This window comes from Myotis yumanensis, unplaced genomic scaffold, assembly GCF_028538775.1.
Source record: "Myotis yumanensis isolate MYYU_CA2020_CCGP unplaced genomic scaffold, mMyoYum1.0.hap1 SCAF_5, whole genome shotgun sequence".
Lineage (NCBI taxonomy): Eukaryota > Metazoa > Chordata > Mammalia > Chiroptera > Vespertilionidae > Myotis > Myotis yumanensis.
The window spans coordinates 30,173,115-30,185,471 of NW_027223756.1; the positions used below are offsets into that span (position 1 = coordinate 30,173,115).

The 12,357-nt window shown below is 37.4% G+C and overlaps 2 protein-coding genes across 3 annotated transcripts in view; one reads left to right on the plus strand and one right to left on the minus strand.

Annotated features, from left to right (window-relative positions):
- The window catches only part of CTNNA1 (catenin alpha 1), a 174,967-nt gene that overhangs the window by 118,392 nt on the left and 44,218 nt on the right, over positions 1 to 12,357 (minus strand). The window lies entirely within an intron of this gene.
- Positions 3,425 to 4,099, plus strand: LOC139010051 (U1 small nuclear ribonucleoprotein C-like). The gene is given in 3 exon segments (XM_070414178.1): positions 3,425 to 3,531; positions 3,614 to 3,822; positions 3,825 to 4,099. Coding segments are annotated over 3 exon segments (591 nt in total).

A 12,357-nucleotide genomic window follows, 5' to 3' on the forward strand; every position in this document is an offset into this window, starting at 1 on the left:
GTTGCTGGGACAGAGAGGCAGAGCCCCTGGGGACGGACTGAGAGCAGCCATAACTGCTCCCTCCTCTGCCCTGTTGATCCCGTGTGACCCGCCCCGCCCAAGCCCTGCACAGAGGCATTTGCCGGATAGCCTCAGGCAAAGGCTAGATTAGCACCTCCCTAGAGGACACAAGTTCTTCCACTGCAAACACAGCTGATTATCACAGCCAGTCGGCCTGGAGGTCAAATCCCTCTAGTATTAACTATAACAATCAAGGCTTAACTACAACAAGACTGCGCACAAAGACCACTAGGGGGTGTACCAAGAAAGCGTAAAAAATGCGGAGACAAACAGGACAAAACTATCAAGGGAGGATATTGAGTTCAGAACCACACTTTTGAGGTCTCTCAAGAGGCTTCTAGAGTCTGTCGATAAACTTGATGAGATGTACAGGAAATCTAATGAGACCCTCGATGGTGTGATAAAGGACCATCTAGAAAGTAAGCATACACTGACTGAAATAAAGAATATTATACAGACTCCTAACAGCAAACCAGAGGAGCGCAAGAATCAAGTCAAAGATTTGAAATTCGAAGAAGCAAAAAACACCCAATCGGAAAAGCAAAATGAAAAAAGAATCCGAAAATACGAAGGTAGTGTAAGGAGCCTCTGGGACAGCTTCAAACGTACCAACATCAGAATTATAGGGGTACCAGAAGATGAGAGAGAGCAAGATATTGAAAACATATTTGAAGAAATAATGACAGAAAACTTCCCCCACCTGGTGAAAGAAATGGACTTCCAAGTCCAGGAAGCGCAGAGAACCCCAAACAAAAGGAATCCAAAGAGGACCACACCAAGACACATCATAATTAAAATGCCAAGAGCAAAAGACAAAGAGAGAATCTTCAAAGCAGCAAGAGAAAGAAACTCAGTTACTTACAAGGGAATACCCATACGACTGTCAGCTGATTTCTCAACAAAAACTATGCAGGCCACAAGGGAATGGCAAGAAATATTCTAAGTGATGAATACCAAGAACCTACAACCAAGAGTACTTTATCCAGCAAAGCTATCATTCAGAATTGAAGGTCAGATAAAGAGCTTCACAGATAAGGAAAAGCTAAAGGAGTTCATCACCACTAAACCAGTATTATATGAAATGCTGAAAGGTATCCTTTAAGAAGAGGAAGAAGAAAAAGGTAAAGATACAAACTATGAACAACAAATATGCATCTATCAACAAATGAATCTAAGAATCAAGTGAATAAATAACCTGATGTACAGAATGAACTGGTGATTATAATAGAATCAGGGACATAGAAAGGGAATGGACTGACTATTCCATTGGGGGGGAAAGGGGAATGGGAGATTCGGGAAGAGACTGGACAAAAATCGTGCACCTATGGATGAGGACAGTGGGTGGGGAGTGAGGGCGGAGGGTGGGGTGGGAGCTGGAAGGAGGGGAGTTATGGGGGGAAAAAAGAGGAACAAATGTAATAATCTGAACAATAAAGATTTAATTTCAAATAAATAAATAAATAAATAAATAAATAAATAAATAAAAAAAAATAAAAAATAAATAAACAGAAGAAAAAATAAATTGAACATCATCAAAATTTAAAATTTTGTCCTTCAAAGGCCACTATCAAGAAAATGAAAATACCCACAGAACAGAAGAAAATTTTTGAAAACCATATACCTGATAAGAATCTAGTATCCACAACATATAAAGAACTTTCACAATAAAAAGATAAATAATACAATTTAAAATAGGCAAAGGAATTATATATACATTTCTCCAAAGAAGATACATAAATGGCTAATAAGAACATGAAAAAATGTTCAATAGCTATAAGAGCAATGCACACCAAAATCACAATAAGATATCACTTCATATAACCAAAAAGGCAGATAATAAGAAATGCTGGTGACTATGTGGAGAAATTGAAAACTTCATATTCCATTGGTGGAAAAGTAAAATGATACAGACACTTTGGAAATTCCTCAAAAGATTAAATGTAGAGTTACCATGTGACCAGCAATTCCACTCCTAAGTATATATCCAAGAGAACTGAAAACATGTCTACACAAAAAATTTATACATGAAGAAGTTCACAGCAGGACTGCTCATAATAGATGAAATGTGCAAACAACCCAAACATCTACCACTAATGTATGGATAAACAAAATGTGGTATTTGTGCACACTGGAATCATGCAAGGTGAGGACTGTCTGTATTTACCTTCCAGGAGTGCTGTGGATATGAAACCAAATGTTCTCAGAGTGCTTAGAACAGTGCATGCTCTCCCATGCTATCTATTACAGATAGACTGAGGGGGAGAGGAAGGCAAAAAGACAATAAAGACATAATTGAAGATTGAATACTCTAGATTACAAAGAGAAACACACATAACAGGACCACAGAAGGAAATGACAGTCATAAAATGAGAAGGAGGAATTCTTGTGCCCTCAGATAAGTGAAAGTAGCAAGAGACTTCCAGTTGGGGGAATCTCTGTTTTCTCAGAAACAGTATATGAGGCTCTCCTAAAAAATGAACAGGGTGTCAATAGAAACAAGAGGTGAGGATATTGGAAGAAACTGAAGCAGTTACTATTGAAAATAAAAAAAAAGTGTTAACCTGAGGTAAATGTAAGAACTGTGGCAGAACTGGATGAATTTAAAGTAGTTTCCTTAAAACTATAGTCCAACTAAATGAATCAAAATTCTCCAACTGACTAGCTTATATTTGAATAGACTAGTGAAAAGTCTTATAAATAACTTTAAATGTAATGTTCATCACTTAACCTCGCTGTACTAATTCCTCATTTTCCACCAACTCTAATTTCTCTTTCACTATAACTTCCTCCTCCCCTCCTCCTCCTCCACCTACTCAATTCTCATTTCCACCAGGTTCTTCTTAAACAGTTTCATGCCTTTGACAGCTAGCATATCATTCCAAAATAATATTGGGTCAAATGACAACAAATATGTGGAACTGAAAGAAACAAAGTAAATGAAATATATTTACATCCATTCTAATCTCTTTTAACTCACAGCCATAATAATGGCAAATCCTTAATTCATGAATAACATTCAAATTTTCTCTACTCACAAAACAATGAACAAATTTGTAAACAGCCACTAGCGAAAACCAAGGACCTCAAATTTCTCTTAAAGGTCATCTCTGTAAAAGGAATATGACACTAAAATTGACTTGAGATGTTTAATATGTCCTATATAATAAAAGGCTAATATGCAAATCGATCGAATGGTGGAATGGCTGGTTGCTACAATACGCACTGACCACCCACGGGCAGACACTCAACGTAGGAGCTGCCCCCTGGTGGTCAGTGTGCTCCCACAGGGGAAGCACCGCTCAGCCAGAAGCCGGGCTCACGGCTGGTGAGTGCAGCAGCAGTGGCAGGAGCCTCTCCCGCCTCCATGGCAGTGCTAAGGATGTCCAACTGCCGGCTTCGGCCTGCTCCTCGCAGGAAGCGGGCCGAAGCCATCAGTTGGACATCCCCTGAGGGCTCACGGACTGCAAGAGGGTACAGGCTGGGCTGAGGGACTCCCCACCACCCACCCAGTACACGAATTTCGTGAACCAGGCCTCTAGTTAAAATTATACAGGTCATTTCCAGCAGCATGGAATGGAGTGACCAATGGTCTGCAGAACAACTTGCCCATGTTTTATTGTGACTACTGTGATACATGCCTCACCCATGACTCTCCATCTATAAAAAGGACACATTGCACTGGTAGGAAACACAAAAAGAATGTGAAAAACTACTATCAGAAATGGATGAAAGAGTAGGCTCAGAGCCTGATTGACAAAACAACCGAGCATTTCCGTTAGGAAAGATACCCCCTACTCCATTCTCGGTTCCTCCTTCTGCAGGGGGCAATGATCCCATCTCCCCCACCCCCCTCACCTCCAGTCTTCTAGGTCCTCCTACTCCTGGGATGATGCCAGTGGGACCTGCTCCTGAAATGAAGCTGCCTATTGGGAGGGCACATACAATGATGCCTGGGCCCCCAATGATGAGACCTCCCACCAGTCCCATGATGGTGCCCCACTCCACCAGAAATGACTCAACCAGAGAGATAAGGAAATAGGGGAGTCTCTTTCTATCAGTTTTATATTACTTGTTCTACTTCACCAGGAGTTCGTGGTACTATGACTCTGGGTGTTTTCTAATAGAAAACAAGAACAGGAAGATTCACTCCCTCTTCCTATCGAAGAGAGAATAGTTTTGGAGGGGAGTAGTGGGCCAAAAAATAAAGCAATTTTCATTTGTGTTGTGAAATGATAAAATAAATTTGTCAATTCTTTTTAGTTTAAAAAAACAAAAAAACATATAGCCCAGCTGGTGTGGCTCAGTGGTTGAGCTTCAACCTATGAACTGGGAGGTCTAGGTTCAATTCCTGGTTAGGGCACATGCCTGGGTTGTGGGCTCAATCCCCAGTAGGGGGCGTGCAGGAGGCAGCTGATCAATGATTCTCTCTCATCATTGATGTTTCTATCTCTCTTTCACTCTCTCTTCCTCTCTGAAATCAATAAAAATGTTTTTTTAAAAACACAAAACAATATATATAAAAAATCAAGAGTCCTTTAAAAACAATAAAATATAACAAGTTTATATTTAAGCATAGTTGTAAGAGTTATCAAAAGCACTCTTTTCTCATACAAAAAGGCAAATTGGGAAAACTGAGGAAGACAAGTAATCTGTCCACAGTCACATGATCAGCAGTAAAGGTTGATTATATAACTGGGTCTTCTGGCCTGGTCCCAATTGTCTCTAGTCAACTATACTACATTTGATATTAACTAAGACATAAAGAAGATGAAACTTAAGAACCCACTACTATTGTTCTATCTGTCATGAAATCAGATCTGTCAACATACTCATCCACTGGCATTCTCCCCTCACTAAGCTGAAGACAAAAGTTAAGTTCCTCTGGAGCAAAACAAGAACAAAGGGCAATTGTAAAGGAAGTAAACAAAAAAACACAGAGTTCTACATTAGAACAGGACAAGATCAAGACCTCTCTAAAGCATCAAATATCTTGAGTGAATTCTCTTCAAAGCAATCCAACTTTTTAAAAAGTTATAAGGAAAGGACAGGTCTGAAAACTGTAGGTGTTTGTGTGCATGAGAGATAGACAGTAAAAATAAAAAAAGAAAGCTTGGTTTTTCTTTTTTAACATGAGCCTAGAAAACATGAGATATTCTATTATGCTGCTCCTTTAAAACAAATAATGTAACGAAGTAATGTTAATGAATATACACTTGACCCTTGAACAAGGGTTTGCACAGGTCCACATAAACGTAACTTTTTTTTTTTTTTTTTCAATAAATACCTGCACTGTTTCAATCTGCAGTTGGGAGTCCACAAATAAGGAAGAAAAACTGTATGCACTGATCTATGCCATTTTATATAGAGGATTTGAGCATCCTCGGATTTTGGTATCTGTGCCAGGGGTCCTGGAACCAATACCCAGCAGATACCAAGAGACAATTAAGTTATGGGGGAGTCAAATGTTATACTCAGATTTGACTGCATAGGGGTCAGTGCCCCTAATTTTCCTGTTATTCAAGAGGCAACTGTACATTATTCTCCCAGAACACTGGCTGGTACAGATAAAACAAGGTATTGGAATTGGATCTGAATCCCAACTTGGTTATTTGGCAGCTGTGTGCCTTTCAGTTGCTTTATCTCTACCTGTTTTCCATAAAATGAGAATACCATCTGCCACCTCACTGGGTTGTTTTGAAAATTAAATGAGGTAATAAATGTGAAGCTCAACAAATACTTCCATGCCGCTTTCACACTACCTATTTACTATCTTCAATTCTTAAATCTGTTCAGAACATGATCATTGTACATACACCAATTGTTTCTTACATTTTTAGAAATAAAGTCATGCTAGCAATTTTCCTAAAGCATGAAGGAAAAACTAGCTTTTAATTTGTAATGTTGAAGCAGTAAAGAGGGAGCCTCCTTCACTCATTCTCCATAGCATAAAAAGTAGTAAAAACTAACTGGTCCTCTTGTGGTAATAGCTACAAACAAAGCTTGACTTACAGTAGTTTACTTGGACAGACACATAATAATTAAAATGCCAAGGACAAAAGACAAAGAGAGAATCTGAAAAGCAGCAAGAGAAAAGCAGTTAGTTACCTACAAGGGAGTGCCCATACGACTGTCAGCTGATTTCTCAACAAAAACTATGCAGGCCACAAGGGAGTAGCAAGAAATATTCAAAGTGATGAATAGCAAGAACCTACAACCAAGATTACTCTACCCAGCAAAGCTATCATTCAGAATTGAAGGTCAGATAAAGAGCTTCACAGACAAGAAAAAACTAAAGGAGTTCATCACCACCAAACCAGTATTATATGAAATGCTGAAGGGTATTCTTTAAGAAGAGGAAGAAGAAGAAGAAGGTAAAGATAAAAATTATGAACAACAAAGTGACAACAAATACATATCTATCAACAAGTGAATCTAAAAATCAAATGAATAAAAAATCTGACAAACAGAATAAACTGGTGAATAGAACAGAATCAGGGGCATAGAAAGGGAATGGACTGACAATTCTGAGGGGGGAAGAGAGTGTGAGGGGTTTGGGAAGAGACTAGACAAAAATCGTACACCTATGGACAAGGGCAGTGGGGGTGGGGTAAGGACAGGGGGTGGGGTGGGAACCGGGTGGAGGGGAACTATTGGGGGGGGGGGGGCGGAAGAGGAACAACTGTAATAATCTGAACAATGAAGATTTATTTAAAAAAAAAAAAAAAAAAAGCTTGACTTACAATCGTTCTACTTGCTGGGCATTAACTTTTCCATCTTTTTTTTTTTTTAAAGGAATTAAGCCAACCTGAGGTTCCTTCCTGTTTTTAGCAACTTATCATCTGCCTCACCTATCCCATTTACAACTCCACATACAAAAAAGTTCACATCATACTTCAAGAACAGCTCCCAACCACAATGCCATAGAGAGGGTCCTATGTAAATAGCTCTACAGCCTTCAAAAGTCCTCCAAGGAGATCCAATAGATAGAGCAAAATAATACTAAGGATACTTCTAATATGTTCATTTCTACCTTGAGGTCCAAAAAAAATATAAGAATTTTGTCCGCCCAGCAGAGGAACCTGGCTTATCTTCTGTAAAAATACATAATCCATCCATTCCAGGTATCTTTATTAAAGGAAAAAATTTTATTTGCACCTTAAATAGCAGATATGGGACAATTTATACTGCATAATGAGATTGGAGAACACAATGTGTTTATGTTCTAAAGATGGGATGAGGAAGACCACACCAATAAACACGACAATATTAACAGAGGTAGTATATCATGAGGTGACATAACCTGAGGGTAATTATTTCCTGCTGTCTATGTTCGTGTGCTTTCCTTAAATTTTCTATTACACACACACACACACACACACACTAAAGAAAAGTTTTTAAATGATCAAAAAATGTAAAATATCTTTAATTCATGTCTATGACACATAAACCTCAGGGTTTCCTAGAAAGGAATAACCTAAATCACTCAAAATGTCTATATACAAAATATTTTTTCTACGGTATAAAAAAAATCATGGCAATTAGTGTCACTGCAAAAAGAAAAAGTAAAATTAGCATACATTATGAAATATGAACGCTTTGTGAATCATCTGTCTTGAACGCTTATCTAAAATATAGATGGTAAAATAAGGGGGAGGAGGCATATGCAGCCCAATCACATGTCATTATATTTTGTTTAGTTGCTGTAGTTCAACTGTTACAGAGACTTTAAAGAGACATTTCTTAAATAAAACATTTTATGAGAGCATACTGTTATCAATTGCCAAATCCAACAAAGATGTTTTTAGACATCCACCTGAATGTGCTTTTGAGAAGCAGCAAAAAAACAGCCTTGTGTGGAAATGACAGAAGCTTCCAGAAGAGTTAAAAGACATTTTCATCAACATGTTCAAATTATTTATTCATTTCAGAAGCAATTTCATGGCCATTAAGTGGAATTCTAATTCCTCTTCTCCCACAGATTTCCCAGATGCCCTTGCTCAAGTTTCTTTTGTCTCTTTACCTTAAAATGATTTTAAAAGTTTTTTTCTGCCCTGGCTGGTTTGCTCAGTGGATAGAGCGTCGGCCTGCGGACTGAAGGGTCCCAGGTTCGATTCCGGTCAAGGGCATGTACCTTGGTTGCGGGCACATCCCCAGTGTTTCTCTCTCATCGATGTTCCTAACTCTTTATCCCTCTCCCTTCCTCTCCGTAAAAAATATTTTTTTTTTAAGTTTTTTTCTCCTCAGACAAATATTTCATACTACACTTGTTATCAATTACAGCCCTCAGTCTTGTATTTTTTACCGAAGTCACTTTTTTTATCTTTATTGTTGAAAGTATTACAGATATCCCCTTTGTTTTTTCCACTGACCCCCTCCCACCCTTCACCTGCCCCTCCCAGGCCTTCACTACACTATCAGCTGTGTCCACAGGCTATGCATATATACATACATGCACATAAGTTCCCCAGTTAATTTCTCCCCAGCCTTCAGCCTTTAAAATAAAAACTGTCCTGCTCAGCCAGTGTGGTTCAATGATTGAGTGTCGACCTATGAACCAGGAAATCACGATTCGATTCCCAGTCAGGGCAAATGCCGGGGGGTTGCAGTCTCATTCCCCAGTGTGGGGCATGTACGAGGCAGCCAATCAAGGATTCTCTCTCATCGCTGATGCTTCTATCTCTCTCTCCCTCTCCCTTCCTCTCTGAAATAAATAAAAATATTCAAAATAAATAAAAATAATATATAATAAAAACTGTCCTATTTACCACACTCCTTTTAAATATTTGAAAAGTGAATAAAACTCTGACCATAACATTAGAGAAGTCTTTGGTTTTTCTGGTTCAAAATAGACTCCTTAAGTCATATTACTCTGTAGAGGATATTATTCAGTCATTAAAAATTACATTGTAGAGAGCCAGAGGGGGGGAGGGGAGGGAATATATATATTTTTGTTATCAATTGCCAAAAGAATTTTGTCAGCCCAGCAGAGGAACATGGCTTATCTTCTGTAAAGTACATAATCCACCTATTCCAGGTATGTGTGTGTGTATATATGAATGTAATAGAAGTAATCCTGTTACTTGCAGATTTTTAATATTTCCTATAACTTTGTGATATCATACTATGTTAGTACAATTGTGGCAATAATATTATACTTAAAATCCTTTTTTCTTGAAATATTCATGTTTATTGCATGTAATATTATATTTAAGATCATTTTTCTTAAAAAGTATATATATTTAAAAATTACACTGTAGGAATATTAATATTAAAAGATGTTCAGGATCCACTGAGTGAAAAAAAATGACAAAATGAAGCAAAACATATTTCTATCCACATGAATACATTCATAAAAAACAAACTTGGAAGAGTTTAGACCAAAATGTTAAACACTGGTTTCACCTCTCGGTAACAAAAATTATAGCTGATTTTTATTTTCTTCTTTTTGCTCTTACTATTAAAAGCACGTATACTGCAGAAAATTACTTTTGTTTAAAAAAAAATGTCTCAAATTCTACCCACCCAGGAAATAGCCAGAGGAAAGGGGAAAAAAAAAAAGAGCAAGCCAGCAAGCAACATCACAGGTAAGTCTGTTAAAACACCGTCCCCAACTCCCATATTTAATGGCTTGGCATCTTTTTACAAAACAGAAAATAAAAACCATTCAGCCCTGGATTTTGAATATCTAAAACTCCCCTATCATGGGATTCCTAATTCTTGAAAGTTACTTTTTTAGTGCTATATCTCCACTCATTAAACTACTTTACACCAAATTCTCTTAAATACATTTGATTAAATTTAGGATCTCATCAGAAAATGACACAACTATTTTTATCATTCCACCAACTTTTACTTTAGAAGATAATAAAATGACAGGGCCAAGGCTTCACAAAATTATTTGCTACTCCAAGATAATCTATGGTCTGGTAATAAGACATTTTCCACACTTGTCAATTAAGATAAACTGGCAATATAATTGCAAAGGATACCAAATTTCATAGTCCTATGGGAAGGAGCCAAATGGTGATATTTATCTGGCATAACCCGCATGCCCTATGATATGATGATGAATCTGAATAAAACATTTCATCCTTCCCACCTTTGCCTTTCAGTTCATCAATGGGTGATATTTGGCAAAAATCACAGACCCCTGATACCTCCATAACTATAGATAAAGTGACAATTCAAAGAATTCCTGAAAGAAGCTTTAAGTGAACTTGACTGGGGTGTCAATGTGTATCTTTTGAAAAATCAACCCAGGAAATAAACATTTAAAAGCCCATCAGAATCTGTTCAAAACATACCCAGAAAAACTCTTAACTTACATCCTTCCCCATCCCATGCAGTAAGGAACAGAGCTTAGAAATTTCGACTTTTAACAGTCAACAGAATAGATTGATTTTATCAAAAACATTAAAATAGAGTACCACACATATTCATGTTCTCCTACTAATTCAAGCATGCCCTACTGTTATTCAGAAACACTCCAAAGAGAGGCACTTACGTCCTGATTACACATTCAAATAAATGCATAACATGCATTTCAATTTGGGAATCACTTTCTTAAGAAATTAACTAGTAGACACCACGTTACTGCAACATCATGATTGAAGTCATGCCAAAGTCAAAACTGTAATACCTGAGATAACTTCCTCAGGTACATTGGATACCAGGCAATAATATTACTTGCTGTAGTATTATTATCCTGGTTAGTGTTATTTTTGTTTTACAAGATAAAAAAAAAAGAGGAGCAATTTCAAAATCACAGCAAACATTAAAATTTAATAAGTTCATTTTCCTTTCCTCACTTTCAAGCCAGCTACACCAGAATCTGATCTCTGCAGAGCAGCATATGCTCACACAAGGGTAGTGATCCAGAAACAGACAGCATCCTTGACACATCCCAAGTCAAAGAAAATATAGCCTCCACTCTAGAGACTTACAGTTTAAGTCAGACAGACAACTTTAAGACATAAAACACCTGAATGGCAACCAGCTAATGATTTTTTGGAATTTATATTTAGCTTTTCCTGCTCAGGTTAAATGAAGAGCAAAAGAAAATGGATTAAATTGTGAGAGTGGAGGAATGGGGGGTCAATAATGAACAAGTGTTAAATTAATCACAGTCTTCAGGAACATATGAAGGGTAGGAACTGGAGTGGGAGCACTTAACAACAGACCCAGCCATTAGGGGATCACATGAAGAGGTATCCACAAAAGTAAGAGGAGAAAACAGGATGAAAAATCTACCAAGATGGCAAGGGGAAAAGGCAGGATAACAAATGAGAAGCCAGACTCAAAAGCAAGAAGAGTATGAGAAAAACCAGCTTCTTTCTTGTTAGGTTTAATTTCTTGTGATTACACTAATCTGAAATCCTAATTAACTTAACTTTAAGCTTTTTCAAAATGTTAAATGTTTCTCTTATATTGCTCTTCCAGAGCATTATTAACATTTTTTGAAACCCATACTCAACATTCTAGATAGGAATACTTGTCATTTTTCTCCTGTGAAATATTCAAGAGCCCATATATAAGATCAAGCTCATAGCGCCAACCTGATTAAAACCACACTAACAAGACCAGACAAATTAAAATGCAATCTCTCTCACACACCCACACAAAGCTCCTCAAAGCTATATTTCAAGTCTTTACACCATAAACTTAGCAAACCCAGACTCTACTCTGTCTCCTGTCTACCTCTCAAACAATCACTGACAGCTGCTCTGTCCTGATCACATCTGCCCCTTAACATATATCTTCCAGGCTGCCTATATTAGATGTGAATATATCAGTCTGAAGCTATCAACATCTGCACTGGACAGGCTACCAATTTTCACCTCCCTCAATCTGATTCTAGTCAGCTGCCAGGGAGAAAATTATGCCTCAAGAGCTTGACAGCTTGTGCTCAATATCCATCCTTTTGTCAAGGATAAAATTTATCATTTTCCTTAAAATTGCCTTGCCAAGATTCATAATAAGTATATATATATCCACAAACATATACATACACACATACTTATATATGTACGTACATACACACACACCTCTCCATATGTGTGCCCTTTTTTTCCCTATAATCATTGAAGCTGTACCAAGGAAGATGGCATCTTTGTCTTCAAGTTCACTACACAATTACTGAAATATATAAAAGAATGTCTCTTAATTAGTATCAATTAAAAACCCTCATTGCCTACCCCTTCTTTATGACAATGTTCTAAGAGACCATCAGTTTTAACTGACTGGGAAATTCTGTGCTTACAAGATTTAAAAAGCTAAGAAATTATCTGTGCAATAAGA